Source organism: Ambystoma mexicanum, chromosome 1q, assembly GCF_040938575.1.
Source record: "Ambystoma mexicanum isolate Mex_15411 chromosome 1q, UKY_AmexF1_1, whole genome shotgun sequence".
Taxonomy (NCBI): Eukaryota; Metazoa; Chordata; class Amphibia; order Caudata; family Ambystomatidae; genus Ambystoma; species Ambystoma mexicanum.
In genome coordinates this window covers 842,053,539-842,078,462 of record NC_090922.1, presented here as the reverse complement: position 1 = coordinate 842,078,462, position 24,924 = coordinate 842,053,539, and the positions used below count along the sequence as shown (strand labels likewise).

General features: G+C 47.6%; 1 protein-coding gene across 1 annotated transcript in view; it reads left to right on the top strand.

Moving 5' to 3' along the window:
- The window catches only part of TDRD5 (tudor domain containing 5), a 2,293,977-nt gene that overhangs the window by 382,424 nt on the left and 1,886,629 nt on the right, over positions 1 to 24,924 (top strand). The window contains exon 4 of the mRNA XM_069641474.1: positions 23,232 to 24,310. Coding sequence (XP_069497575.1) covers positions 23,232 to 24,310 — 1,079 coding nt within the window. The remainder of the gene's footprint in view (positions 1 to 23,231; positions 24,311 to 24,924) is intronic.

Genomic DNA, 24,924 nt, shown 5'->3' with positions numbered 1-24,924 from the left:
TCAGGGTGCGCTCTCCCGAGCAAGTCCTGGATCATCTGTCCGTCACCTGTCACTCCCTTCACGAGCTGGGCTTCTCCCTCAACTTAAAGAAGTCCCACTTGACGCCAACTCAGCGGCTCCAGTACATCGTAGCAGTGCTCGACACATCCCTGGGGCAGTGTTTTCCTCCTCAGGTGAGGGCTCATCACATTCAGCAGATGGTACAGAAGTTTCGACATGCCCATAGTCTCCCGGCGTTCGAATTCTTGAGGTTGCTCGGCCTCATGGCATCCTGCATTCTTCTGGTGCCAGAGGCTAGGTTGCGGATGAGATCTCTGCAATGGGCTCTCAAGATGCTGTGGTCACAGTCCTCCGGCAGGATGTCGGACCCCGTTCAGATGCCGTCCTTGGTCACTCAGGTCCTTCTGTGGTGGGCCGACGAAGGCAATCTGATGAGGGGGGCTCCATTTTGGCTACCCTGGCCGGAGGTTACGATCGTGACGGACGCATCCCTCACGGGATGGGGAGCTCATGCCAACGAGTTGACAGTCCGCAGTCGTTGGTCTCCGTCGGAGTCCAGACTCCATATCAATCTGTTGGAGCTGAGGGCTGTCAGGCTTGCCCTGAAGGCTTTTCTGCTGACACTGCGAGGAAAGAAAGTCCTGATTCTGGCGGACAACACAGTGGCCATGCACTACCTCAACAAAAAAGGGGGGGCAGGGTCACTTCCTCTGTGCAGGGAGGCGATGCAGTTCTGGTTCTGGGCCATCCAGCAGGAAATTTCGATCTCGGCAGTTCATCTGGCCGGAGACGAAAATGAGACGGCGGACGCTCTTAGCAGGCAGAGCGCGATCTCTCACGAGTGGGAGTTGGCTCAGGAGATTCTCCTGGAGATCATTGCCCTTTGGGGGACCCCTCAAGTGGATCTCTTCACCTCCAGTGTCAACCGGCAGTGAGAAAGGTTCTGCTCGCGGGAATTTCCTCCAAGAGGAGTCTTCAGAGACACGTTCATGGTGGAGTGGTCCTTCCCACTGCTGTACGCGTTTCCTCCAGTCCCCGTCATCCCACAAGTGCTGTGGAGGTTACGGAGGTTCGGTTCCCGGATGATCCTCATTGCTCCGGCATGGGCCCGGAGGACGTGGTACCCGGACCTTCTCGACTTGTCCATCTGCCCTCCACGCCGTCTTCCCTACCGAGACGATCTGCTCTCACGGGAGGGGGGGGTCAGGTTCTCCATCCAGAGGTCAGAGGCCTCAACCTTCACGCTTGGCTTCTGAAAGGTTGAGGTATAAGGATTGGGACCTCCCTGAAGAAGTGATAGAGGTGTTGCTTTCGGCCAGACGGCCGGCAACAAAGTCCCTGTACCGTTGGAGAAAGTTCTGCGACTGGTGCAGGGTTAAGAATGTGTATACTTTTTCATGTGACATTCCTATGGTTCTGTCTTTTTTGCTTTCGTTAGCACACAAGGGCCTGCAAGTGGGTACCATTAAAGGTTATCTGGCGGCACTGTCCATATTTAAGCGCTCGTCTGAGGAGTGTTCTTATTTCAAAATTCCTTTAATTTCTCAGTTTTTGAAAGTGCTCACTGTGTTCCCACCGTCACCTTTCCAGATGCCTGGTTGGGATTTGAACCTTGTTCTAAAATTCCTAATGGTTGCTCCATTTGAGCCTTTACATTCTTCTCCTTTGAGACTGTTAACCCTGAAAACTGTATTTTTAGTTGTAGTCCCTTCCGCTCGCAGAGTGAGTGAGTTGCAGGCACTTTCAGTTAAGCCACCCTTCGCTGTGTTTCATAAGGACAGGGTTGTCCTTAGAGTTCGCCCTTCCTTTCTTCTGAAAGTGGTGTCGGAATTTCATTTAAGCCAGAAGGTTATTCTTCCGGCATTTTATCCTCCTCCACTTCCTGGTAAGGAAGAGGAAAGGCTCCACAGGTTGGATCCTAGGAGAGGTTTAAGCTTCTACATTTCACACATGTCCTGGGTCAGAGTGGACGATCAGCTCTTTATTGATTACGCTGGAAGGCGTTTGGGACAAGCTGTTACTAAGCAGACTTTGTCTAGATGGATTATCTTGGCAATTTCTGAATGTTACCACTTGGCAGGTAAGGACCCTCCGGTAGGCTTACGGGCCCATTCTACTAGGGGTATGGCTGCCTCTATAGCCCTGCAGAGGGGTGTTCCTATTTGTAACATCTGTGAAGCAGCCACTTGGGCTTCGGTCCATACTTTTGTACGACACTACTCCCTAGATTCTACCCATCGGCAGAATCTGGCCTTTGGCAAGGCGGTCATTTACTCTGTAATTTGATTGGGCATTCTAAATTTCTATATTCTAAATTCTTTTTCCCTCCTCCATACGTTGGTACTGCTTTGGAAGTCTGTTATAGATATGGAATACGTCGGAGGTCCCAATCCCCTCGAAGAACAAGTTAGTCTCTTACCTGGTAACGTTCTTTCGATGGGATGGTCCGACGATGTATTCCATATCGCTCCCTCCCTGCCTACCCTGCTACAGAATTTCTTATGCGATTGCAGCTTACGTTTCCGCAAGGCTTTCTGTGGTCATAGTGGCAGAAGATTGGTGCCACACATTCTGGGAAAAAACTACAACTGAGGCTATGGGCGTCGTGCGTCCTACTTATAACATCCGGTGACGTCGGCTCGACGGAGGCCCTCGAGGTCAGTGTTTCAACGTCATCTACACAGGATGCAGACGCCGAAAGATTTTCCGAAGCAGCACAGCTGTGGTGATTACTGTCATAGATATGGAATACGTCGTCGGACCATCCCATCGAAAAGGACGTTACCAGGTAAGAGAGTAACTTTTTCTTCTGTCCCGTGCCGTGCTCTGAATCTGGATTGGTGAGTGCCTAAGATGATGATCTTCTCCAGGAAATCCTGGAAATGAAGATAGGCTATTTTATCCAGTATCTTGCGCAGGAACGGGATGTTCGTTATTGGACGATAGTTTTTAGATATAGAAGGATCAAGGGAGTTTTTCTTCAGAAGGTGGGAGTAACCCAGACCTCCTTTAGGGATGTGAGTACCGAACCCTTGCTCAAGGACAAATTCACCATTCTAGTGATCCATGGTAACAGTAGACCAAGAGATTATTGAATGATATCTGCAGGGCAAATATCCCCCTTACATCATGTAGGTTTGAGACTGGTATGATCTCTGCTTCAGTGCTTGGTTTAAAATTGAATTCAGGTGTCAAAAAATCAGTCAGTGACGATGGGAGTGGGCTTTTTTTTTCCAGAAGGGCGACTGAGCCAAGTCACTGTGTACGAATAACTTCACGGTGACCACAAATTTAATTAGAAATGTCCTCCTGAATTGTTTGGCACAAGGCAGTCTCGCTTAATACTTGATACTCTTGCCCTCCAACTCTTTCAGTATTCTAAACATTTCCCCCAAACTAGATTTAGCATTACTAAGTCCAGTATTAAAATGTTTTGATTTAGCCTCGATAATGGTATTCTTAAAGATTTTGACAGATTTTTTTTTTATAATTGGTGTTAAGGGCGACTGGTTTCTGTGCCATTCTCTCTCGAAAGCCCCTTTCTCCAGTCTAGACTGAAGAACATTGTCGTTAAACCAGGTGTTTTTTGACATCTCTGGTTTGAGAGTTTTTCATTTTTTGGAGTGAACACCTCTATAACGGAGGAGATAGTAGATGACAAATGGGGGACTAGGGTTGTGACATTACTAAATTAATCTGGATGGAGCAGCTGGGGTTCCAGAAGCGAGGAAAGATTTGACTGGGTGACATTTTTAAAATTGTGACACTTTTTCCAAATCTTGGTAGTTTGTCTAGGCAAGGTGGTGATTCCGGGAGACATACCATTAAGTTAACCATAAAATGGTCCGACTATGGGTACCCCATGGAGGAGGAGGAGGAAGCGAATGTTGAGCTGATGTTTAAGGGCCCAGTCCAGGGTATGACCACCTTTATGCGTAGGTTCTACAATCCATTGGATGTAGCCAACTCTGTCCAGGGCTGTCAATAGTAAATTAGCTCGTTTATTTTGCTTATCTTCTGGCCAATAGTTAAAGTCCCCTAGGATGACAGTGAGTGACTTAGTTTTAGTTACACTATTGAGGAGAGCCAGAAGTTGCTCTTCGAGTAATGGCATGTCCCTAGGTGGTCTGTAGAGGATAAGAATACTAATGGAAAAATTTGGATTTGTTTAAACCTTGATAAGCAGTCTTTCACAGCCTGCTAATCCTAGATGTTCCACTACATGGCAATCCCAATGTTCTTTAATCAGAATTGCAACTCCCCCACCCCTCTGATCGATACGATCATCCCGCAGGATTTTATAGTCCTGTGGTAGTGCAAGAGGTGCAGCCAGGTTGGGCCTTAAATGCTCTGGGGAAGCTGGGTAAGGTAGTTCTCAAGGACTACAGTGCAAGCCTCTTACAGCGTTAGCGCTTGTGACTAGGGAAACAAAGTAAGTGAAATTACACGCTCCTTACTGCTTCGATAGCTGGTGTGCTTGATGGACAAGAGGCAGCTAGCACAATAGCAGCGTACTTCAAGTATTACAGGAAGGGTACCTCACAATTAGCAACGTAATAAATAATGCCATGGGCAAAATCAAATTTAGATATTTTTCATACAATTTCGCAACTGTCTGCACACCACAAGCAATTCACCCAATAAAGATTTTAAATCTGGTTAAGTTGTAGATAGTTAATTATAAAACACTTTTCTAAAAGTTGCGTTATCTACAACAGACAATTCATGCAGCAAGAGTGCGCATTACACCTAACTAGATAGACAGGATAAGGTCTTCTATTTAAGCCGGCACAAACAGCACCTCCCCAAAAGCGCTGGCGTCCCCAAGGGCCTTAAATGCCCTGGGTAAGCTTTTAAGTAGTTTCTGGAAACATCACATACATATTTGCCCATGTATACCACCTCTTTCCAACCTTTTTGTGTTGGATTTGCATACTTCGGTTACCAGATGGCAACAGGATTAATTCTGATACCTTTGAGAGCATAGCTCAGTTTACCGGGCTACCTATTCTTTGCATGCCACTGTCCTGGTCCAGCGCATTTACCAAACTGCTAGGGCAAGTTAATATTTTAGCAATGCTGAATCATGCATTCCCCTTCAGCACTATTGTTTGTAGGTGTTGAGGATGAATGATAATACATTGCACTAAATGAATGGGGAGTGAATGGTGTCTGTAGTTGGCTTTCCAAGTATGCTAAATCTAGCAGTTGATTTATTGAACCAGCTGATACCTTGAACCAGCTGTTACTATGGAATGAGCTGGAAATGGTAAATGGGGCACAATTAGCACAGACCTTGATTATATTTTCAGCATTTAAAGTTGTCTGCAGGTACGATCTTGGTACTTTTAAAGTGTTTTCTGGGTTACTCAACCTATCCCCTGAAACCCGGGGATCTCTCCTGGTTGGATCTGATCTGTTGAACCAGGTGTTGGATGCACTTGGATCACAAGCTGAAGATGTGAAAACACCATAATGGAGAAGCTGTTGAGCACTCTGGGTGAACAAAGCTCCATCCTCTGGCATGTTAGGTCCCCTGGAGTATTTGTTTTTGTTCTTGAACCTGAACTCCTTCTCCCAACCTCTATTCCACACCCCCTTTGACATGCAAAGCAGGAACAATGTTCTCCTTGCCTAGGATGCACATGCCACTAAAGCAGTCCCCAGCTTGTTTTGTCCGATGGGGGTGAGGATGCATCTGGTAACCCTGACCTCCCCACTTTTCGCACACAATATTTCCAGAAATCTGATTTGGTGGACGCAATGCCTTTTTTTGTTTTTTTTAACTACTTTATTTATTTTGGTTTCAGCGTTATTTGTGCATTCCATGAGTCCACAGGACTCTCCTCGCATTTATTATGCATTCAGCTTGCTCTGTACCCACTCCCCTCGGCCCCACCCCTTCCCTCCTTTAGTTCGCTGTGTTCTGGTGGATAGGGGACCAATCAGGGCTTTGAGGGCCCAGAAAGTTTGCTACCAGGTGGGATTGAAATGTTAGGCCTGGGAAGCGGGAGTGGTAGTCCAGTACTGGGGCCCAACAGTCGGTGCAGCGGTGGAGGGCCCTTTCCTTCGCTGCTGTGACCTTCTCTGCCACCAGGATCTCCCAGACCTTTATCCACCAAAGGGCCAGCAGCGGGCCCTGCCGGGCCTTCCACTTCCTTGCCACCATGATTTTGGCTGCTAGCAGTAGATGTGTGAGCAGTTTGGCTGATCGGCCCGCTCTGGGATAACTGTCCGGGCTCGCCACCCCGATTAGGATGACCTCCGGGTCCATCGGGAGTCTGCGCTGAGTGATGTCTTCTGCGATCTGCAGGACTTACCTCCAGTCGGGCACCCCCACCACATGTGGAAAAAGGATCCTTGTTCGCTGCATCGTCTCCAGCAGCTCGAGTCAATGTCAGCGTTACATTGGTGCAGGCGGACTGGTGAGTAGTACCAGCGGTGCAGGAGCTTTAGGGCGCGATCCTTGTTTGTGACGCATCTGGATGTTGAATTGATCCTGGACCATATCTCCACCCATGTTTGATCTTCTATGGGGTGTCCCAAGTCCATTTCCCATCCGGACATGTATGGCGGTCTGACTTTTAGCATGTCCTCCTGGAGGAGTCAGTACAGTTTGGTGATCTGACCTCGGCCTGTGCTTTCTTCCGTTGCCAGTTCAACAGGGTGGAGGTCCCGGGTGGCTCCCCGACGGACCGCAGGCTGCGAGATCCAGTGTCGGAGTTGGATGTATGGTACACCTCTCTCCTTCTGTTAGTTGAAAGCTGGCTTTGCATTCCTCGAAGCTAAGTGGGTTGTTGGCTTCGTAGAGTTGGGAGAGGGTTCGGAGGCCACCTTTGGTCCATCGGTGGAAGCAGGCCGTCTCCATTCTGGGTCTGAAGTCGGGGTTCCCGATGACCGGGGAGAGCGGGCTCGGGGGCCTGGGGATCTTCCTCCTCCGACGGGCCCAAGCCCATGCCTTGAGAGTTGCTTTGGTGGCTGCTAGCATCTGCGGTCCCTGGCTTCGGTGTGGTCCCGGGGTATGTAGCAGGGAATGTAGTCGTGGCCGACATCTGGATTGCTCAATGTGGGACCATTTTGGGGGTGTCTCTGGGTTCATACAGGCTGCTGCACTCGCCAACTGGGCCGCCAGGAAGTAGTTCATCAGGTTGGGGAGATCAAAGCCGCCCCATTTTGTGGTACCTGTCATGACCCTCGTAGGTATCCTGGCTCTGCGTCCCTTCCACACAAACTTCGCTAGTTCCTTTGTAGCTGTTCCAAAGCCTGCTTTGGGGGGGTTGGGACCGGGAGAGCAGTGCACAGGTACAGCAGCCTAGGGAGAAGGTTCATTTTGCACGCTGTGACCCGGCCCAATAGCGAGATCTCTTGATTGTCCCCATCTTCGGAGGTCTTCTTCCAATTCCTTGAATAATGGGGGAAAGTTGACGTTGTATAGTTGTTTTGGATCTGCTGTGAGGCGGACACCCAGGTAAGCTGTTGAGGAGGAGCTCCTTGTTAGCGGGCAGAGTGCCTGGAGGTTGGCTACGAGGGGGGCGCTCAGGTTGATGCTTAGTGCCTCTGATTTGGCGTAGTTCACCTGGAATCCAGCCACTTCTTCAAACGCCTCTAGCTCAGTTAGGGTTGCGGGCAGGGAGGATTGGTAGTTGGTGATGGAGATCAGCACATCATCGGCGTATAGGGAGATCTTGAATTGTTCGCTGTTTATTTCTAGACCAGTGATGTTCTCGTTAGCTTATGTGCGTTGGGCGAATGGCTCCATGACCCTGGCAAAGATTAGTGGGGAGAGCGGACAGCCTTGTCTTGTCCCGCACGAAAGCTGGATCGGAGGTGAGGTCTTCTGGTTTAGGCAGATTGATGTCCTCTGGGCTTTATAATTTGCAAGCACCATTTTCTGGAATATTGGGCCAATCCGGAATGCCTCCATGGTGAGGCGCATGAAGTTCCAGTCCACCCTGTCAGATGCTTTGGTGGCGTCTAAGGTCAGGGCCGCCATGCCCTGGTGTTCTTGGGTGGCAATTTCGATGAGATTAAGCGCTCGGCGGATGTTGTCTGAGGTGCTTCTTCCTCTAATAAACCCTGCCTGGTCCTGGTCTATGATAGATGGGAGAATTTATGCCAATCTGTTGGCTAGAACCTTTGAGTATGTGTTAGCGTCCACGTTGAGCAGAGCTATCGGTCTATACGATGAGCACTCCTTTGGATCCTTGCCGGGTTTCAGAAGCAAGATTGTGGTGGATTCTTGCATAGAGGGTGTGATAGAGCCCGAATCCCGAAAAGTGTTAAATAGTTCTGTCATTGGGTGTAGCAGCATGGGGCTTCAGATTTTTGATTACTTCCTCCACCTCTTCGGATGTGATCGGGGGTTCCAGGGCTGCTCTATTTGCTTCTGATATGTGTGGGAGCCTGGCGTCTGCTATGTATTGCTCCTGGAGAGTCTGTGGGCGGGGGGCTGCGGTCAGGATGTTAGTTAGATGGGTAGCCGCCACCTGTAGTTTCGCCTCGTCTCCATATACGGTGCTGCCTTACGGGTCCCTCAGTGCCGCGATGTGGTTCCGTCGGCAGGTTTTGGCAAGTTTGTTCACCAGGTATTTGTTAGCTTTATTACTGTTTGTGTAATAGCTTTGTTTTGTCCGGATCAGGGTCTGAGCTGTGTCCTCGGCATAGTGGGCCTCCAGCTTTGTGTGAGCCAGTCTGACCATCTCGGCGGCTTTGGGGGACCACTTCTTTTCTAGAGCTTAATCTGCTTCCCTCTTGTCCTTCCCCAGTTGGTTTCCGAGCATGGTTCTCCTCCTCGTGTAAGTGGCTGCCTGTGCTATTAATTCCCCTCTGATTACGGCCTTCATGGCTTCCCATCTTGTTGCTGTAGGGGTGAGGTCGGAAAGGTTTTCTTTGAAGTAGTTGCTGATGGCGATGGCGTCCCGCACCGCCATATCATGCAGCATTGGTTCATATAGGGACCATTTACGAATTCCTGGGGGCTCCGGGTCGAAGACCTTTGCAGTGAGGAGGATTGGGGCGTGGTCTGACAGTGCCCTTGCGCCTATAACTACGTCGTCCGCGAACTGCAGGAGGTGTGGGCTGGCCAAAATGAGGTCAATTTGTGATGAGGAGCAGTGGACGTGGGAGAAGAAAGAGTAGTCCACGGTGTCCGGATGGAGAACCTTCCAGGTGTCCACCACGTCTAGTGTTTTGAACAAGTGGCAGAGGCCCAAAGCCAATCTGATGTCCCTGCTGGATGGGGGGGCCCGACCTGTCCAGTGAGGGGTTGGGAACCCCATTGAAGTCCCCGCCTAGGAACACCAGGCCTTCGAGGAAGGGGAGAAGGGCAGTTTCCAGGGTAGTGTAGAAGGTCTCCTGGCCGTCATTCGGTGCATAGATGACAATCAACGTGTGAAGCTGGCCATAGAGGTCCCCCTTGATAGCCACGAACCTGCCATCTGGGCTGCATAGAGTCTCCTTCTCTTTAAAGGGGATTCCTTTCGCTAGCAAAATCGCAATGCTGCCTTTTTTTGTTGGGGCCAGCGGCCAGGTATTGTATTGGGAATGCTTGGGATCGCAGCCTAGCAAAGTCCTCCGCCACGAGGTGGGTCTCCTGGAGGAAGCCCACCGAGGTCTGAAGGTCCTGGAGACGACAAAGAATGGACTTGCGCTTTGTGGTGGAGTTCAGGCCTCCAACGTTTAGTGAGATAAAGCGGAGTTTGGTGTGCGCTGGGGTGGAAGCCGGCGGGGTGCTGTTAGGATTCAGGTGAGTGGTGGGTGATCCTGCGCTCAGGGGGGTCTCTCAGGGGACCGATGACAGCGTGATTCAGCTGTAACCGAGTTTTAACTGTGGACCTAGCCCAACTAAAGGAAAGGAAGGAACAAAGGGAAACCAAACTGGCCCTGGTGGGCCTCGGGCCGAAGTGACTGTCCATCCACTCGGCAGGGGCATTGCGTGGGACGCCCGGGAGCCAAGAGTGCAGGTTCCGGCCCGGAGAACTGAAGATGCGTTACTGGTCGTGTGCTGCGGGAGTTATCCCTCCCCTTGGAACTTTCATCCAGCGGCTGTGCTGGGGCTTTGGTGTTGATCTGCGGGGTTTGTCTTTCGGAGAGGTGGTTGTGTCCTCCTCGGGTGTCGAGGACTTGCACCCCATGATGTTGCCTGCTTCCTCCAGGGCATAGATTACCCTCGTTTGGCCCTCCCAAGAGAACTGCAGCGAGGCTGGGTAAAGCCAGCGATATTTGATTTTCCGTTCCTGCAGAAAGGCCGTTAAAGGTCGGAGGGCTCTCTGCCGTTGGACTGTGGGGGCGGATAGGTCCTGGAACAGCTGTATGGGGGGATCCCTGGAACGTCAGGCCACCTTGCGAGCGGCTTGCTGTCATGATCTCCTGTTTCGTCGAGAGGAAGTGAACTCTGGTGATCACTTCAGGATTGGCCGCTGAGGGGGAGTTTCTGCGGCTTCATAGTCTGAGTGCGGTCGAGCAGCAGGAGTGTCTATCGAGTCTGGGAGAAGAGTCTCAAAAAGGTCTCTGATGTAGGCAGGAAGAGCTTGGTCCGGGATCGAGACAGGGACACCTTTGATACGGATATTGTTTCTGCGGGCCCTGTTTTCCAAGTCCTCCTGTTTGCGTTGTGTGGTTTCAGTGTTGTCCTCTAGGGATTGGATTTTCTGTTGCAGCTCTGCAATCTGGGCTGAGTGCTCCAGGACCTGATTAACTGTGTCTCCGACCCTATGTTCCACCTCCTCAACGTGAGTGTCCAAGCCGTCTATCTTGGTTGAGACTTCAGCCATGCAGTTGCGTAATTCCGTTTTGATGTCTGCGAGGAGGCCCTGAATGTTTTCTTTTGTCGCCCATTGTCCCTGGGTCCTCGTGGGTGAGGAAGGCTGGGTTGGAGGGGGGTCCAGCGGTTTAGATTTCTCCCTCAAATGGAGCAAGTTAGCTATGTCAGTGGACTTCGGGCCCTTCTGCCTGGACATACTGGCGCCTAGATCGTTGTCGCCTCTGTGGGATGTGTTCGCAGACTATGTCGAGTGGGAGGGGGGTGGTGTCAGCTGCGAGCCCCTTTTGCTTCGACTGGATGTGTAGGGCCTTTCTGGTCGTCCCTCGGGGAGGGAAGCTTTGCCTGGGAAGGCCCGATCGGGCTGCTAGCTCCCTGTTCCTCTGGCCTCCTTATTGGTGCGGGGGTGGGCTACCCAGGTGATTCCTTCCACAGTGCCCGTGGCAGCCAGGGTATGCTGGTTCCAGGCGTGCGGATGGGGTAGGGTTGGCGTTGAGTCCTTATGGCTCTCTGATGCTGTGTCTATGTGGGTGGGGGGGCCTCCAGGGCGGTCCGCCGGGTCCACTGCGGACTGAGGTGGAGGGCTTTGAATGTGTTGGCGGGGGTGAGAGGAGGACAGCTCTGGGCCTCTCAGTCGTTGTTCACCTCCAGGGGGCTGCCCCAGACCAGGTGCAATGCTGCGGTGAGCTGGATGGGGCCCAGCTGGGATTGTGCTGGTTGAAGTGCAGGCTGGATAATTTGTTTTAATAAAATAAATATTGTCTGTTTTGTGATATATATGATGTGCAGGCTGCCAATCCTTTCACCCGCTCCAGGGCCAGCTCCAAGGATCATCAATGGAGAGTGCTTTCAGGATTGCAGGCGGGTCTTATCTCCAGGGCCATTCTGGAGATCTAATTTCGGGTCAGGATGGAGGCAAGCAGTTATGGAGGCCCGTGAACGTGGATAGGACTCTTGAGCAAGTCTGGTGCTTCAAGCCAGTTCATGAGAGGGTGGGACTTCAACCAGACACAGAGTGCTGCCAGGCCTTTTTTTTAAATCATTTTAGAAAATTGTGATCCCAGCGATGGGTGAAAACGTGGACGGAAAGGCCTAGCCAATGTAAAAACAGACATACCAGCATCATGGCCTGCCTATCGGAAGGTGGACCAGAACATCTAGCTGTTATGGAGGCCTACATAAGGCTGAAGGAGTCAGGTAGACAGGGTGCGAGTTGCAAGAGCTGGGAGCCAGATGGGGGCAGAGCTGTTGTGAAGGACGCCAAAGAGGATAATGTTCCAGAGAAAAATGAGAAGATGGGGACGTTGAAGCTGCCACTAAGTGAAAAAGCCTGAAAGGCAGTCAGGAAAGGGTCTTGAGGCAGCTGTAATCAAGGGCTACATTTCTGTGGAACAAGCTCAAGTAACATCCCCGTAGTTGTGCCCACTGTGAGGACCATAGAAGGCTTCGGGGGTTTCTTGCATAAATAGGTTTTTACTCACTTGTTACTCATGGTAAGGGACCTATATCCCTTAGAATGTAGTGTGCCACAATAACTTAGGATCAGGAAGAAGTGGGCCAAGCAGCGTGCTTCTGGTGTGCATAACAAATGCAATGCAAATGGTCTTGTATAGGGCCCATCTGCCGCTATTGGTGGCCTGGCTGTGCTTGGCTCGGTAAGAAAAAAGGCAGTGGTTCACCAGTGGGACACTCGGATGTGAAACCTGTGGTGGTGTTGGATGAGAATAGGCCACAATCTGATAGACTACAGCGCATTGGGTCTGGTTAACCACTGATGTGGTAGAGTGTAACAGGGCCGAAGAGGAGAGCTTAGTCGTGGCTCAGCTAGTGTTGATGTGCTCACTGCTAGACCTATGGTGACTGTCTTTGGAGGGTTTTTGTGTGTGTAGTGTAATGTGGTAGGAGATCTCAGAGGGGCTGCGGTTAGTCAGGAGAACGGGGAGTGGGTCTTACGAGGTAAAACAACTTCCGACCCTGCACTCCCACCACTGGCCTCTTTCATACAGGTCGCATTTCACTAGCTCACACTGGCCCTTTCAATTCCTCTCACAGCAATACTTTGCGCAACAAAACAAGCATCTGCTAGTTGACTGCGGAAGGGGGAAGGAGTAGTCTGTTAACTCCAGTCAATTGCCATCAACTACAGCCAAGGATTATGGGTGGCAGGATTTTCTGGTTCAGAGAAAGGGCTACTTAAACTTTGGGGAAGCAGTCCCCCATTTTTCTTGGCTTAGTGTGCTGGTTGGCAGGCACCTCAAAACTCCCTCTACAATGCTCAGGTGCTCTTCTCTGTGGCCTTCTGGGATTTCTGTCCATCAGGGTAGGGCAAGGAGGCGTTTGTTAGGGGTTTGTCAGGGGCTAGAATCACTACTACACATTTTGCCACGAGATCTAACCAGCTGTCTCCCTCAATCCTTCAACTCCTTTCACTTAGCCTAAAATTACCCCTGCCTCCTCCACCGCTATCAGCAGACACAAACTTGCCAGAATTTTGATGTGGCACTTGGCCATCCGAGTGATGCTGCAACCCTTGAGGAGGTTTTTCTCAATGACACGCGGGGGAGAAAAGACAGAGGGTAGAATATGGATTCCTCAAAATATGCTGCAACATGGCGTAAAAAAAGGTACTGGGTGGATTGACTGCAGCAGGACAGTGAAGAGCTGTGTGTTGGCAGGGACCGACTGGTTTTCAAGCTGGGGGATATGATGGACTGGGCATTGTATCTCTGTGAATAGGTCTTGTGGCGAATAAGCAGCTTGGTGCCATGTCCCTATGACTGTAACTTGATCAGCAGAATGGTTGGGTGATATATCCACCAGACTGTTGTGTATGGAGAACCTGGGGAGAGCAATATCCCCTTTAGGAAAAGGACTCTTAACTGTTAGTTTGACCCGACCCGTCCCGTTCTGTTTTATATCAAACCCTGATCGGACCCTAGCGTCTCATGTTTGTTGTATTTGCCAAAGCAATGTGTGGTGTGTAAGGCCTTATAGGACTACCATTGTGTATTATGGTATTTAAAAAAATCTTTTCATTCCATTTACACACCGAACATCACAATCGTCGTTCTGCACATTAACATATTCTGCATTCCTATGTAATATCCATCAATTGGCAATGTCCAACTATAACGTGCACAGCTTTGTTACAGGCACATCTTATTTCACATCTTTATTTAACCTCTTAACTGCTGAGGGTTTTTCTTCCCAGTGTTGAGCCTTTTTTTGGACATTTTGGTATGTTGGTATTTAATCCCTTATAACTTTTGGCCAAATATGCACCCTTTTCTTCCCACATATAGGCGGTCATAAGGATTCGTGATTTGACGTTTTTTCAGAAAATGCCAATAAAACGATGTACAAGCAAATCTGTGTTTTTTTTCTTGTGAGAGCTAGGAACAAAAGGTTTGCAGTTCTGAATTCGCCATTTTCCAAACGTTTAAGAACAGGTTGAGTGGAAACGAAAAACATATTTTTCATAAGTGTACCTACAGTTTTGTGAGAGGTAGGTGATTTTTCCCCTTTTTCGTTTTTTAATAGGACATACTTTTACGGAATGGAAGATGGGAGTGGGAAAACTCAATGGGTACACAGAATGGCATACATTTCTGAAAAGTAGATAATATTCTAAGTTCAGGAAGTGGTAATTTGCGCAGGTCAGGCAACAACTATGTACTCATAATTCGCATAGTTTGGCATACAATTGGAAAAGCGACAGAAAAAAAGTATGTGCTAGACACTTTGCACTTGTAAGGTAATGGCGTCCATGAATATTCAGAAAAGCAATGCACTGCTGTATTCCCCTGACCCTTCTAGTTGGGAAATCGCACATTTATCATAATGTTTTACAAAACAAGCATTACCACAAGCCAAAAAACAAGCCATGGTAAACTGTCTTTTTATTCTGACGGCCTAAACTGAAATAATTAGCATTTGAAAATAATGATAGTCAATGTGGTGAAGAATGCCAAGCATACCTTTTTTGAAAGAGCACAGGCTGACCTTTTGAAGGATAGGTGACTTGCGCAGGTCGCAGACGCATACACTGTCTAGAATGGCGACTAATGTAGGGCACATTTGGGAAATGAAAGGGTTGTGTAACAAACCGCAGTAGGCAATGCATGAAACAGTTATCACAACCAAGAGAAAACAACAAATGTCCTACATTCCCACATTCCCACAGGTGTCCCGATGAAACCAGTACCTATCATGTATGGGTGCACTGACCTGGGCGCAAAGGGAAAAGGATAAACCACTGATACATCAAACCCTCTGGGAAAACCAAATGCATACTCTTATTTGGATCTATGGATAAGCCACAGATTTGGGGATAGGGTGTCACAACCACCAAGGATAATTGGGAACCCCATGCATTTCTGAAAAGGCACCCGTGGGAATCCAAAGAGGTCTTATGTGAATCACACTACAATTTATTACCCAGAATGCCCAGCAAAGTCCAAAATGTAGGGAAAGAACACAATTTTGAGATATTTGCAGGCAGGAAACCACTGAAACACATGGGCAACAGCACATGCCCTACCTTCCCACGTTCACGCAGATGTCCCGAAGAAAACCAGACCTCACATGCGTGGGTGGGCTTACATAGGTGGAAAAGAAAAAGGGTTGACTGCCCACAAGCACAGCAACGGTCATGTGGAAATCCCGGGGGGTCCTGCATCCCCCCAGAGGGAAAACTGTACTGCGGCACGGCCAGAGCTCCAGTATGGCCAGGGTTGCTTCCTGGGGATGGCAAAATGTAGGGAAGAAGCAAGAATCTGCACCTCCTTGGGGGATTCCTGGGAAGGCTGGCTCATGGGCACAGGGCCAGCCCCCTGCAACCCTCAAGTTTGCCAATCTGTTTACACTGTTATGTTTTGCCTTCCTTGGGGCAAATCGGTACAAAGCCGCACCCATCTGCCCCCAAAGAAGGCAAAACAACATTGTGCCAGCTTTGTGGCAATTGTCAGGGAGGGGTTGGGGTTCTGTTTTGCCGGTTGATTCCCTCCACCTCCTGAATCCCTTCTTGGCGGGCTAGTGCTCCTTTCTTCCTCCCAGGGGTGGCCCCCCCAAAGGCAAGTACTGCAGAGGACGACATACCTCGTCCCCTGCAGTAAAGGGGTCAACCTTACCATTGGTTTTGGTATGGAGTCTAATTTATTTGCACAATCTGTAACTGGCTACTCCGTTATCCCAAAGCTACATTTTGTCTCCAATGTTCCTTGTGGAGGGTCCCCCATCTCATTCTTTGTTGTGTAATGATTCTTAAGACGTATCATAGATTCATTTTAAATTTAAATCGGATGAAGTATGCAAAAGATCTAATAACTTGCAACAGAAAAATATAGATGCTAGCTTCGACATTGTTCTTAGGTATGGGTGTAAAGACCGGAGGGAGGGGTTCTGTACTTCCGCTCTCTATTTGGTAGAGGAAAGACACACAGACCCCTGCCAAGAGTCTCTCTTGTGGTAGCAATGGACGAACAATCAAGGCCTAGCTTCTCAGGAGGTGATGCAAGCTGATTCTTAAATACAGTGTAGTCCCCAAGCACCCACGAAGGAATGTCCACACACTGTATCGGTTAAAACACAGTCTTTATATAATTAATATTCAAGGTCATATACACGATCACTATAACTCACTTTGTACTCCGAAAATCAACAATGGTAAATATCTACAATTCTAAAGTGGTACACTAACGTTATTAGATCTCATTAAAGTGCATACGGTCCGAATGAGAGACAGATCAAAATAAAGAGGAAACCAGCAGTAGAGAGGGGAAGGAAAGCAGTGGGTTGAACAATTGGCAGAATCCTGGCCCCGTACCACTAATCACAGTTCTGTGTGGAGATCCCCCCACATGGGCAACCTGTAGAAGAAAGATACAAGCCCAGTCCATATATTGTTCACACTAGACTTTCCAATAGTTCTACAACCCCAAAGTCCCTGGCGTTGTAACGTTCCGCGTCAGGGAATCGACGGCCCTTCTTTAGTGTCCTCCCTTTGAGGCAGGAGTCACGGGTCGTCGAACGTCCGACGAAGAACAGGTCAAGCAATGACGGTGAAGTGGCCGCGTCGTTCCTAGCGGTGCTCGTTGACGGGGGAAGCGTAAACGTCCTGCAAGGAAGAAGCGTGCGGGGCTCCTCGAGGTCAATAGTTCTGGACCGCAAAGAGTTGAAGAACTGTGCCCCAGCAAGGGTGTAGACAGCCAGGCCTTCTCCAGCAGGATACAGCGGCGACGATGCAGACGAGAGCGTCCTTGGATCAATGAAGGTTCTTAGGCAAAACGGGAGCACGGCGGCTACAGTCGGCGACACGGTCATCGACAGTGGCGGACAACAGTCTTGGCGCTTCTCCTTGGAGTTCCGCAGCAATCCCCGTATCGGGTCAGCAGCCTGTCGAAGGTCTGTCTACCAGGGAGCTTAGGCAAAGATCAGCTGTGCACGATGGTCCCTCGTAGCTTGGGAAGAGGGCGCCTTACCAGGTCCTCTCTGGGTCAGTCCTTGAGACACAGCAGCTTTCAGATTGCGAAGGAGAGCAACAGCAGGGCTTCAAGATCAAGCTTCAGTTACTCGTTGTAGTGGACTTCAGCTTCTGAACACGATTCCTAGCAGTGAGAGGTCCCCAGATATACTGTTGATCTCCCATTCATTCCGCTGGGTCACACTCAAGCATCCAATCACGACTACGGGCATTCATGCAGGCAGGCAGCCAATCAGGCACACGAAATATTCAGGCCAGTCACTTCTCTCCAGACACTCACAACAAGTTGTGTACCGAGCCATTCAACACTCCAAGCTGCATTCATACTGGTTCCGGGCAGGGCTGTCTCAACCATTGTGTCAAACACCCGATACTAGACAGCCACAACATAGAATGCATATTCGTCACACACTCCATTCACCCAGGTCTCACCCACAGGCGTACCCACAACATACAGTAATTGAGAAGGCTCCAGCCAGTCTGGTCGGCACTTGCCCCACACTACCATATATGGAACTTCCACCTAACAGCCAGTCAGGGGGAAGGGACAGAGGCAGGGCTTCCCGGGACTTCGGGAAGATCAAGCTAACAGGTGATTGAAGGCAAGAGGCCATGGGGGGCCATTTTGTCTCCATCCGGAATCTACCGATTCCGATGACAGGGCCTGGGCATCCCAAAATGGAGGACGCTCAGGGCACCAGTCATTTCAGCATGGATCTGCCACCAGCCCGTACCCTGCTCTGTGGGTCACAGGTGCCCAAAAACATACACTAGGGGCACAGGGTTGTACCCCTACCCATGGGTCCCATAAGGGTATACCACGGGTCTGTTCACCAAACCAAAAGAGAGCTGCACCGCCAGGAGTCCCACATGAACTCCTGCATGGAACATACGACAGAACACACGATAAAAAGCAGTAAAGGACAAGGATACGGAAGCCCTGTCCCTCCGATGCATTTCCGTCATCACAATGGGGATCTCTTTTTCAGTCTTAATATGACTCTCTTACCCAACCATTATAATTAGACTCTTCAATTGTTTTCCGTGCCATTGCTATACGTAATTTTCTTGCTATTTTCTGTTTCCCTCTTTTTTTCATTGGTAACAAGGCCACCATGCATTGTTTAATTTGTGTTGGTTCTTTCTTTAGTACTTCTAGCTTGTCTCTCACTTTTGCGCAAATCAATACCTCATCACTTTACACCATATGTGAAATTCTGTACTTTCGTTGAATTGTTAGCAGTGACAATCATTGCTACACATGCCCTCATTACACATTTCTATTGCACCCATTGGAATCGTACATTCCTTGATACTTTTTGTTTTCATTAACACTCTTGTCAATTTATCATCCGAGTTGTTCCCCTAAATCATTATCCCTAATTCTACCTTCTTCCCCCACCCCCAATGCTACCTTGTAAATTTCAGTTTAACCCTCGCCATTTCAAAGTTGCACTTATCTCATACATTTTGGGTTTCGCTGGGAATCTCAGCCATAATCTTCTCACATCTGCCATTACATTTGCAAATTCTAGAAAATATTGGTGCACTTGTCTAAATTCCTTGTATGTTATTGCCCTATCACTGATGTATAAATCCTCAATTTCCATCTGCATGCATTCATTGTGCTTTCGCCAATGGAATACCCCATACAACAAGTGTAGTTGCTTGCCACCAGATTTGTCTCGATGTAGCTACCACAATTCGAAGTTCTTTATTGAAGTTTTAATATCTTACTTTATCTGCATGGGGTGCAAACCCACTGGTAAGGTGCCTCCGTGAAATGGCACTACAACTATGAACTAAAAAGAGACCTTGCCCGTGAAGCCGCAGCGTTCTACTTTTTCCGTGTCATGATGCGATCAGGTCAGACTCTGTACTTTTTAGTTGCATATTAGATCTTTCGATCTTTATTGCTAATGTAGATACCCAACTTTTTCACAGGGTATACATCTACAAACAGAGGGTGTCTGTACCCGTTTGAACGCTACATAACTCACGCGATTGTCTAAACCGTGTGTAGAACAGATTCTGTCCTTTGACAACTAGCATCAGTTACTGGCCCCCCGGAAGGACGTTTAAGTCCGAATTGCATAGGACCTATTGCTGATGCATCTGCAAATACTTGACATGAGTTGTTAAAAACCTAATAAAGGATGAAATGAAAAGTTATAAATTCAAATTATTGTTATCTGCAAGTTTTTTGTAATATAACAATATACAAATATACCACAGGATTGCGGTTTCTGGGAGTGCAGCCCACACCGCAGTTCTCTTTTTTTAGGTATAATCATTGGCATCACTTGAACATCTATAGTAACCAGGATCATTTTTGCCAATGCAAGACGTCCCATGATGGTGGGAGGATACCTTATTCAGCTGCCCTGCACCATCAAAGGCGATTAATGCAGTTTACCACCCACTGATTCGGGCATATTGTAAATGGCAAATTCAACTCTGTTAAACACCAAATCGGACACGATCCAAACTCCTCTACCGGGTCTAATACTTGTCCCAGCATCTTCTCGGGTCTAAGTACTGTAAGGAAACTATAGTATCAACAGTAAGACGACAGCTGCAAGTGATCACAGTTCACGGGTGTTTATTGATGTAAAAAGGGTTTGAAAAATGCCGATCTAATCCTAAATCTACAGATGGGAGCAAGCTACAACCATCAAATAATAACGCAGTCCTAGTGGCGTCTTGTAAAAATAAAAATGGCCTATACTAATAGACCTATTGCCAATCCTTACCTCTAAATACAACAAAATGTGAAAGGGGTATGAAATGCAAAAAGGAACAGTATCCAAAATAATATGTCAGAATGGTAGTGCAATAAATTGCCCTTCCCCACGTTTTTAAGAGTGGGGCAAGGTAGAGCATTCAGGCTTTTTAGCACACTCTGACTTATCTTAGCACGCGGAGGCAGTCTTTAAGGCACGGCAGGACCATCTAAGACAGAGTCTCTTAATAGCACAAACAGTCTCTCGCTCGAAGAAAGTCTTGTTCAACAAAAAAAACTAACAACTAAAGTTCATTTCCACCTGATGTGTGCTACAAGTGAAATGATCATCCACCTCAGGGTCTCCCTCAGCCGGGCTCGGACTCCCTTCGCTTTCAAAGACACTGTAGGCTCCTCTAGTTTGGGCTCAGACCTTCCTTTCACTTATCATGTCCTTTGACTTGAGTAACTTCAATACTATATGTTTGTCACTGTTGCAGGCTCCGCTCACGCGGGCGCCTCGACCGGGCGCAAGCCTATCTTTCATTCTCTTGGGTATTTCTTGGGATCAAAGACTTTCGTTTGTGCTAGCGATTTTTCTTACACCCTTGTAGGACCACTTCGATCTTTCTATCCAATCTCAAAAGTTCTATTTGCTGTATACCTTCCTGCAGAGATATTTTAACTGGGCACTCATGTGGTGCCGGACCACTCTGCCATCATGTAGAAAAGGGGGTCTTTCTTCCTGTCTTCCCCAATGTTCCATCATGAATCCTCTTCTACGGCACAATTCCTGGCAGAGGTGTGAGCCAGGCCGTCCAGAACAGTCAGAAAGAGAAGCACAGGTCTGGGACCCATACCCAATTGAAGAGAGCATCACAAATCCTCTTTTTCGGCGCATTACCTTGCAGGAAAGTGAGCCAGATCTGCAGCAGCTGAATCCTTCAGGTCTGGGACCCCCACGTCCAAACCAGTAAAACAAGGTGAAAGGAAGCTAGGGAAAGTGAGTCAGTCCCACTTGCATTATGAATGTTTGTAAAGAGCCTGCAAAGGGAGTCATTCTGCCACCCTTCGTGAACTGTGGTAAACAGCCTGAAAAGGACCCAGGAAGAGAGACATTCCCCTCTATTACAGTGAAAACTACAAACCAAGAAAGATCTAAAGAAACAAGCCATACCACCTGGTGTTGTGTATTGTGAAGCAAAGTAGAGGAAGGGCCGGGGGAGGGACTCATTCCCCTGGCACTGTGAAAGTATTGAGAACAAGATACCTGGAGATGGGAGGCCTTCTCCAGGAATCCAATAGTGAAGAAAACTATGGGCAATACTGAATGATGTTTGAGTTGTAACTTTTGAGTTTGAACTGAGAACTGTACAATACCTCAAGCTGGAACTTTGGGTTGTATCCTGGAAAGGAAGTTGGACCTGGAGACCAGAGCCATTTTCTCAGGCGCAGTTCCCACCTGCCAATTGAACTATCATCCACTGTGCAGAAGAAGGGGGCCATTCTGCTGGACCAAGAAGATCCAGTATCTCTTAGGTTAGCTACTAGTGTAAGGGATAGAAATAGGCATTTTGACACATGAAGGTGGACTTTTTCATTAACTTGGACATTCGGACATATTCCTTAGTTGAGGCAGGGAAACCCCATCTTGGAGTTTGCGAGAGATAGGTTTCCTCTTTATATTTGAACAACTAAGTCTTCTCAAAAATCATGCCACCTGCGTGTCAGTCTCCTCCTTTTGCAAACTTACACATCCTAAACACCCTGTAGACTTTCTTTTATAGACAAGGGCTGGAGCTTGTAGATTTGGGTAGGATTAGGGGAACTTGGTAAAAATAATAATCTTCAAACAAATGCTGTTGTCGGTGCTGATTCTGACTAGATGGCAGACTGTGTGAGGGAAATCCTGAGAGTGGTGAGCAGGTGCTGGTTTTCCGTAATGAGCTTCTCAGTGTTAAAAAGCTTCCTCGGCTCTGCCCTTATCCCTGTACTGATGAATTGTTAGCATTGTAGGTACAGCAGGTGAAGTAATTTGAGTTGCAATACCAAATTATTATCTTTACGGTCTTCTTCAAAGTAGGATCCTTGAGCTGGCGTAGGAGGTGGAAGGGTATGTAAACCTTCCATGTAGAAGTCTGCAGGTCAGTAATACAGCCTACCCCAGTAAATTGACACAAAATTCAAACAAAAGAAATTGAACAATAGCGTTCACTTCAAGGGAGTTGCAATTAGTCAAGTGCAACACGAACGTAAAAGGAATGAAATTTTAAAAATAAAAACAGCACAAATTGTTTGCAGTGAGTTTGGGTGTCAATGTGTTCTGAACTGTACACCTCAAACCCTGGATTGATTTACCTAAACCTTTATAACATCAGACTCTACGGCATATCCCCTTGGACAACAAACCGATTGGGTAATTCCTGAAGCTAGCAGGTTTATGTTCCATTTCTCAAAGAGTAAACTAGAGCAACAAATAATTTTTACAAAAAAGGCCAATTCAAAAAGGCATTGAAATTGGGTTGGGATGGGGTATTCGAAACCAGTTCTTACGACTGCACCTGATGAGGTGAGTATCCAAACCAGATTTTAACTACGTTGTAGCCGAAAAGCGTTGATAAGAGTTAACACGTGCTCATACATCACCTTGCATGTTGCTCTGACAAATCCTTGCTCCTGAGCAGTTCAATTCCATCCAGTGCCGTGGAGAGGAGAGATTAGTTTCACATTGGGCCTATCTGCAATAGGACAAGGGAACAAATCAACTGCTCACTGAGAATGAGGTTCTTGGATTGGGGCGAACTGTGCATTGTGTCCTCCAATGTTACAAGGTTCATTGGCAAGTATTGTAAAACAAAAAGATTGCAGCATGTTTGTTGGTCCTGGCTATAGTAATTTTCGTAGAAATGGGAAACATCTTCCAATATTACTTGAAATCTAATAGTACAAATCAGAAACTTTTATCGTATAGTATATTTCATAGCACAGCCTTTCCAATACAACTCATCTTGTGTGGCTGCGGAGCGGTTTGTCAATACTATAACTGACTCAGGATTACTGTATATGCCAAGTGCCTAGGAATTGTTTACTACACTGCATGCATTAAACTGAATCTGATAAGAAAAAAAAAACAAAAGAAAAAAACATGGTGGTGATGCATCATTTTACACATGTTTGAAGGTTTTGATTGTCTTGTAAGTTATGTAAGTATTATTAAAAATAATGTTCATGAAAGACATATTTAGATTATTTTAAATGTTTTTTTCAAGGGCAAATGTCTAAACCTGTTCAACAGAGATATTCCTCATCCTCTGAACCAATGGAGCCAACCCCCCTACAGATGCCATTGAAACATGGAGTAACGACCAGCCTGCAAAGCATGATAATGCCTTCAGGATTACAGAACAGGTTAGAAAACCCTTGCATTTACAAAAGTAGATCTCTATTTGTCACGCCGAAACAAGAGTGGTTGCTATGTGAGCAGGTGCAGACCTCTTCAGACATTCAAAGCCCAATTTTGACACCCAACTCCCAAAGAACGAATATGCCCCCAGATACGCCAAAGGAAACTGGGATGATCTATATGCAAGAGAAGGGCCCTCTTCTGAAAACACAGCAAGGACTAACCAAGAACGTATTGGGTATGTCCTCTACCAACCAGAAAACAGAAGGGATGCTCTACCAAGAGATACAAACTTCTTCAGCTACTGAAAAAGCTTTGGTGTCCCCCATCCTGCAGGGAATGGCTTTGCCACATACACTGCTTAACCTAAATTTACCGGGGCAAGGGTCTCCTCTAGTAACACAGAAAAGATCGGAGGCTCCATACATGCAGAGACAGACCTCACCCACGCAGAACCAGGAGCAGGTTGTAATCCCTTCCTTGCATGGACAGATCACAGAGCAAGGCACCAGAAAGACAGATGTTATCCAACAGGTCGCTGATCAGACATCTCCAGGACTACAACAAATAAATGGAAAGATTTTGTGTTATGAGGAGGCGAAACATGTGTGGGCACCTTCAGGTGAACAGCCTGAAAATAGCAAGATATTCAGCTCCGATGTAGAATCGAAAAAAAGTGAGGTTACCAGCTACCAACTAGGACAGATATCTTTAATAGAAAATCGAAACAGAGTGACTCCCTACCCAAATGAAACCTCACATTCAGTTATGGATATACATGAAGATCCTCTTTTCCCGCAGAGACCTAATTCACCTACCGGTACCCAGAAACCAGTGTTGTCCCCTGACAGTAATGTATTGATACCGCCTGCAATGACCCACACTGGGTCTCCTAAATCACCAACCGCTGGCAGCACAGAATACTTTCTCTGGAAATTACAAAAGGTAAGTGATGAGAAAGGTGAGGTAGACAAGGTCCTGAAGGTACTATTCTAAAATGCAAAAAAATAAGAAAGCAACTTGTCTGGTTTTGTGAAATGTTTTGTTGCCAGGGTTTTGGTTCCTGTAGCTGTTTTTTTTACATTTCTGAGTTCTAACCCAATTTGTTGTCATGTTAAAGCAAAACAAGAGGTAATGGCTGGAAAGTTTATAATTAATCGTAACCTCTGCGCAACCCTCCAGACCATTGTTCTTTGCCTGCCAAGCCATTACAGAAAGGGAAAAGACCATATGCAGATCAGGCTTTTTCCCACTCCAAAAGAGGCAGTCCAGCCCAAATTTCTAGGTCACATCCCTTCTGCACAAGACCACACGCATCCCCAGACCTGTTTCGCACTCATTGGCCATTTACTAAATCAAAATGTACCCTTCCCTCAATCCCACAGTATGTGCTCATAGCCAAGTATTTCACAAACAAGTGAAGAACTATTGCCAGTTTGATGGTATATTTGCTCAATTTCATTCCCTACTTTGCTTGTTCTTCTCTTTTGATGCATAAAACAAATGGATCAAAATAATTGGGCCCTAGGAGCTTTTTGGCTCGTGTTTGTAGCTTAGTG